The sequence below is a fragment of the Nicotiana attenuata genome, chromosome 1 (assembly GCF_001879085.1).
Source record: "Nicotiana attenuata strain UT chromosome 1, NIATTr2, whole genome shotgun sequence".
In the NCBI taxonomy this organism is placed as follows: Eukaryota; Viridiplantae; Streptophyta; class Magnoliopsida; order Solanales; family Solanaceae; genus Nicotiana; species Nicotiana attenuata.
Window position 1 is genome coordinate 1,232,165 of NC_031989.1, and position 6,015 is coordinate 1,238,179.

At 35.8% G+C, this 6,015-nt stretch overlaps 1 protein-coding gene across 2 annotated transcripts; it reads right to left on the bottom strand.

Annotated features, from left to right (window-relative positions):
- LOC109229177 (DDB1- and CUL4-associated factor 8-like) lies at window positions 647–4,449 on the bottom strand. 2 transcript variants are annotated; one of them, XM_019395506.1, is made up of 5 exons: window positions 4,013–4,449; window positions 2,873–3,124; window positions 2,467–2,610; window positions 1,243–1,992; window positions 647–1,037 (listed from the first exon to the last, which is right to left on the bottom strand). In XM_019395506.1, exons 1-5 carry the CDS (start codon window positions 4,121–4,123, stop codon window positions 1,032–1,034), a joined length of 1,263 nt encoding a protein of 420 aa, XP_019251051.1. In that variant the 5' UTR covers window positions 4,124–4,449; the 3' UTR covers window positions 647–1,031. The 2 variants fall into 2 exon arrangements, with proteins under 2 accessions (XP_019251051.1, XP_019250441.1); XM_019394896.1 differs by having other exon boundaries at window positions 647–1,992.

Consider the following 6,015-nt stretch of genomic DNA (forward strand, 5'->3'; position numbering starts at 1 on the left):
CCTAATTGCTCCATGTACAATAGAACCCTTTAAAACCCCTGTTAGTTGGACGTTGCTACTTCACAAAATAAAATAAAATTACTATTTTTAATCATGATTGGGATTAGGCTTTGCCCTTTAAACTTTAAAGGACTCTTAGGGGTCGTTTGGTTGGAAAGAAGTTATCCCAAGATTAATTATTTCATGATTAGTTATTTCACCTTTCCATAGGGATAAAAAAAATACTATAATCCTGCAATTAAGTATAATGTAATTTTCTCCCAACCAAATATGGGATAAACTCTTCTTAAATTTAGTTCGATATTAATTATTCCTTATCCCTCATACCTAGATTCACCTAATCCTACTTCATTTTCCCAGTAACATTCCTTAGTTTCTTCCTTCTTTTTTTTTTTGGGGGGGGGGGGGTAGGCGGGGGGGGGGGTTGGTGGAGGGAATATAAAATCATTTCTCAGTAGGACACTTCAGTGAAACTAATTCATCTTTTTTTCCCAGCAGAGGGAAATTCCCAGAATGCAAGAGGTATAATAGAAGTGCTGAATCAACACAAAAATGATTCTCTACAAAATGGCATTCAATCATGTGTAATAACTAGAAAGCTCATCCATGTGATATGCTTTTGTCACTTCTAGACGATGGCTATCAAAATATTTGAATTTTTTTTGGATAAATACAACAATAATGAACAAGAGCATCCTCGAGAGCTTTCCAGATAATATCAAGTTAAATGAAGTTTAATATTGGATGCAGCTGAAATAAATAAATAAAAAATTTCACAAGATGATATTTCTACTAGTTTTGATACTCCCTATTAGGTAGATAAATTTTTAACGAAACCAAGAGAGACCAGTACAAAGTTTGAATGTATAATTGTCAACAATTTGTTGTATTGCAATACATCAAATAAGTAGAAACCCCCCTAACTGTAGTCCCATTACTAGCTTAGCTTTACTCGTGTGATCAGGATGTGTAGGCAGCTGAAATCAAAGAGAACATGCTAATGCATAATTTATTACCCCTACAATCTTGGGTTATACCTGAAAATGATGAACCAAGTTTATAATGACCCAATGATAAAATCTTGAGATATTGAGAACAATTAAATGTTTCCCATCCATTGTCCATCAATAGAAGTAACTTGTGTATTACTTCCGACAACACTGTTTGGAAGAACAAGCTAAAGAACCTACAACAACGAAATTTACCTCTTCATATTTGAGTTTTTATTTTGATATCACATACCTGTTGAATATTTGCAGGTAAAATAGCTCTTTCAATGGCTTTTGGAGTCCATATCTTTATGTCACTCTCGATCCCACTGCTGGCAAGCACTGCGGTATGAGGATGGGACTCAATGCAGTTCACTACGTGCTTATCTGCTTCCATAACACGAACAAGATCCCCACCCTTTTTCTTCCATATGAAAATTCTACCACAGTCTGATCCACTCACAACATATTCACACTTGGGCCCAAAAAAATTCACGCCCTTTACTGTTTCAGAGTTCCTGTGCCCCTTGTAGACTTGTGGACCAATGTTTGCTCCCGTCTCTATGTCAGCTGGAGATGCACCAGATTCGTGATCTTGGCTCATTTCACCCTCATCACTGTGATTGTACAATGGCGAAGTAGGGGATGGATCAGGTCCCAGTCCCATGTCCTTTGTGAAAAGATAAATTAACTCTTCATTATATGTAACAAGAAGCTCACTCTGGTCAGAGAAAGCCAAGCCTGTTATCCCCACATTCTCATCACCAACTAGATGTGGGGGACAGAAATAGTCAACTGGTTGGCCAAAATCAGTGGATCCATCCCACTTATATTTGCGGATGTCAAAAATTCTTGTAAATTCATCTGATCCAGCAACAGCAAACAGATAGGGATTTCTTGGATCTATTGTAATTGCATTTAGATGAAGTACGGACATATATCTCCTCGCCCGCTGAGGTCGGCAAGTAAAAAGCTCTGTAGCGGTGTTTGTTCTCAAATCTATCTGTAAGAACACATTGAATCAGACCATTAGCCATATAAAGCTCAGATGAAAAGAAGCTATGAGAAACCTCGACCACAACCATACCTATTTGCCAAAGTCTCAGTCTCTTTGTATTTCAGTGTTTTAGTATTTCTGTTCTGCTCTTCTTATTCCCATAAAGCCCATAGATTTTTAGCAATCATTTAAAAAATATAAAGGACGTTATGTCATTATTTTACTTCAACATATACTCCTTAATAGTTTGATTTAAAACTATGTTTACAACTTTACATATATATTGTTTCCAAACATAAGGACAAAGTTGTTCCAGTAAATGAGAGAGGGAAAAAAGGAAGAAGAAAAGAAGCAAAATTCTACTACCAGCGAAAGAGATATATTGATTTCAAACTAATGAGTAATATCATAAATACAAGAAGTTTTTCATGAGATGATGGAAAGGGCTATAGAACTACAGGAACCACGACAGTAACTCACATGTTGAACTAACCCATCTTCTCCACAAGTGTAAAAAATATGAGGGCTTGCAGGCTCAATTGCCAATTTGTGAGCTCGTCCTTGATGTTTGGCCAGCAACTTGGTTTCCACCTTCCCATGTTCTAGAATCTGTGCTTGTCTCACCTGCATGATTGTTATCATTAAATTGTGTAAAATAACAGTATCTTTTTTCTCACTGGATGTAGTAGCAGAAGCAAACTATAATAGCAGAAGTGAACTATAATCCTTTTGTAATTTTGAAGTAAATCTGCAACCCCTAAGAAGGAAATAAGTACCCTTCTTTCAGGAAGATCAAGGAAATAGAGGGCAAAGACAGCATACCATTTAGTAAGGTGATGACCTACATGAAACATCATGAAGAAAGAAACCCACAAAAAGAAGTTACCTGTCCATCGGCAGCACAGGTAACAATGCTTCGATCATCAGTGTATGGCATGATTTTTGCTTGAAAGACATTGTTATGATGACCTGAATGGAACGAGAGCACAACTTTCCCAGTTTCCCAGTCCCAGAGTATGACCTTTTGGTCATCAGAGCCTGATATGACTATGTCCCCATGAGCATTGAAGCTAACTGTATTAACACAGCCCCTGTGCTTCTCCAGCTTCCGCAAGACATCAAGTCGTAGCACGAGATCCTGGTACAACAGTTAGCAGGCTCCAGGTTCTGAGACTTACTTGGAACATAAATAGGACACAGCTAAGAATCTTTGTTCAAATGAAAATAAGATCTTCAGCTGATATCATATTTAATATATTTTCAAAATAATTAAGGACGCAAACGGAGAAGGTATTGCACTTATAAACCACTTCACCCTTAACTAAGTCAAATGCAACAATTAAGCAAACTGATTTTGTTTCAAACTCTTGTCTCGTGTGTTGAGCCGAGGGTCTTCCGGAAACAGCCTCACTACCCCGTGTAGGGGTAAGGTCTGCGTACATTCCTCCCCAAACCCAACTAGTGGAATTGTACTGGGTGGTTGTTGTTGTTTGTTGATTTTGTTTCAAATTTAAAATCCTATCTCTCTCTCTACTTGTCAATGAAATAAATTTTTCTTCTCAACACAAAAGAAAGTTAATAACACAAAAGTTGAGACAAACAATAACCTACTCCGCCTTTGTCCTAAGCTTCACTTAGCGAAATAATAAATGCATAATCTTTGATAATCTTAGGCTCAGTAAAACTAAAGATACAAACATCAATTGATGTCCAACGGTTAAGCAGCAGCAACAATAACAATAATAATATAAAATGGGGAAAGCACTTCAGCTTAACTTCTTTCAAGGATCACAATCAGTAAATGTTTTATACAATGATATATGTATTTCCAGCGTAAAAATATGCGTGACAATGTCACCTTTTTATTTTTTGAGTGACAAGTTCGCCTTGGCATATTACAAGAGTTATCATAAAGACATGTAATTAACAACTAAGACACTAACGATCAGAAAATTTCATATTTACATCGCAAGAAATAAACTTCGGAAAAATAAATTAAAAAAAAAAAAGAAAAAAAAAGTAGTACCTCAGAGGCAGCGAGACGGTGAGCGAAGTTTCTGGTAGAGAGAGCACCCACTTCACGTTTCCAAACATCCACAACTGCACAATCGACGCTACTTCTCGTCCTTTTCCTCATAATCGCTATCAGAAATTGACTCAATTTGATGCCTGTCTTTTTTGGTTCTTCTACTATTTATATCGGATTAATTGAGACTGAATTTAATTAAGTTTTAATTCTTTATCAAACGTCAATGGAGGATTGGAAGAAAGAGAGCGGCCCCTTGGAGGATCTCGCCGCGACTATACGCTTTGCTTCTTACTGCTTGTTTTTTGCAACAGCGACAAGCAAATAAAGAGACTCCATTTCCCTTTTAATTCTCTCCCAAGTTTTTTTCTCTTCTTTTCCCATATTCTTCTCTCCGTAGGATTTTGTTTTTCTCTTATGTTTCTTTTTTCTTTTCTTTTTTTGGGGGGGTGGGGGGGGGGTGGGGGGCGCTTGTAAATAAGCAACATTGTACTGCTTATTTACTAATGGGATATTGCTTACTCTTGAGTCTTGACTCAGCAAATATAAAAGGGAAATTACCAGTTATGTCCATTTATAAGTAGCTCATTATAAAAATTGGTCAATTGATAAAATATTACTAATATTAGACAAATTAGCCAATTAGCTATTTGTAGTAAAAAAATATCAAATTTTTGCTTTGTTTTGAGTGGGTGTTATTAGAATATATTGGGCACAAATTAAGGAGCTTAAATCTTAGTTTTAGGATGATTTGGTGAAGTTTTGAGGTGGTTTGAATTGAAAATTCGAAGTAAAAGCTGAACAGAAAAAAAATGATATGTGTATCACACTGTGTATCATTTGTGTATCACATATGTATCATGTTTGATCTATTGTGTATCACGTGTGTGTGTGTGAGATACATGTGTGATACATGTTTGATACATGTGCGCAGAAGACTTTTTTGAACTCGATTTAATTACGAATTTTGATACAAAAACAGTCCAAATCGCCTCCAATCTTCCTCAAATTTTGTACATTGACTTATCTATATATTTTCAATGAATTTCAACCATACCCATTGAAAAAGTTCCTTTTTTGATTAGATTTTTGGAATATAGTATAGATTTTTGTATTTCATCACCTTACTTGCTACCCCGTCCATGAAATTTCCTTTCCGTCTTGTATCTAATATTGCTAATCACGCTTAAAATATGAAAGGTGATTTTTGCATGTGATTCTTTGATAGAAAGAACCCTATTATTTGGTTTTTCAATTTTTATTGGCTAGTTTTGGTAAGTCTATGACTAATGGCTAGAGGTTGGTAAGTTAAGATTTATTTGGGACATTTGTGTAAGTTTCCCAATATAAAATAGTCTGTGAAGTTTCAGTCAATGGAACTATGGCACTCGAAATGACACGTGTCTATTATGAATTATCAAATTTAAGCTACATACCGGCAAAAATAAACTTACATTTGCAAAAGGACATCTTACACACAGGCCAATGTCCAATTTAGTATGATATTCTCAAATTGGATTTTATTCATATCTCTGTTTTAAAAGTAGAATTGGGACTCGCCCCAGGGCGGAGCACTCGTAAAACGTCCCTGGGCTTATGTGTGGGGCTTAGTTCCGTGAGACTTACGCCTCGGCCATCGGGGCTTACGCCCCGGACACGGCCAACGCCCAGCGTACTAGGCTCGCCTCATAGAACTTTATGCAATTGTATGTAACTAACCTTGTAAAGCCTCAAATTTTCTTAATAAATCGTTGACTATTCAAAATTACTTTGTTCTTAATCATAAATCATCAAGTTGAGAGTATTTTATGTCATTATTAAAGTAACAATTATTGCACGTTATCCACTAAGACTGCTATGATAGTTAATTTTAAATAAATCTTTCATTTATATTTACTTTTGTTATGTCTTTACTATATAATAATCCATAATTTTTTTAAACTTATTTTCCAAATATTGTTTTTCCACANCACGTTATCCACTAAGACTGCTATGATAGTTAA

What these genes read in the sequence shown, in the direction of transcription:
- LOC109229177 (XM_019394896.1), bottom strand. Translation starts at nt 4,123, where the DNA reads ATGAGGAAAAGGACGAGAAGTAGCGTCGATTGTGCAGTTGTGGATGTT. An exon ending in ACCGTCTCGCTGCCTCTGAG is followed by an intron (nt 3,125 to 4,012) that starts GTACTACTTTTT and finishes CTGTTGTACCAG; the next exon opens with GATCTCGTGCTACGACTTGA. An exon ending in AAGATGGGTTAGTTCAACAT is followed by an intron (nt 1,993 to 2,466) that starts GTGAGTTACTGT and finishes GTGTTCTTACAG; the next exon opens with ATAGATTTGAGAACAAACAC.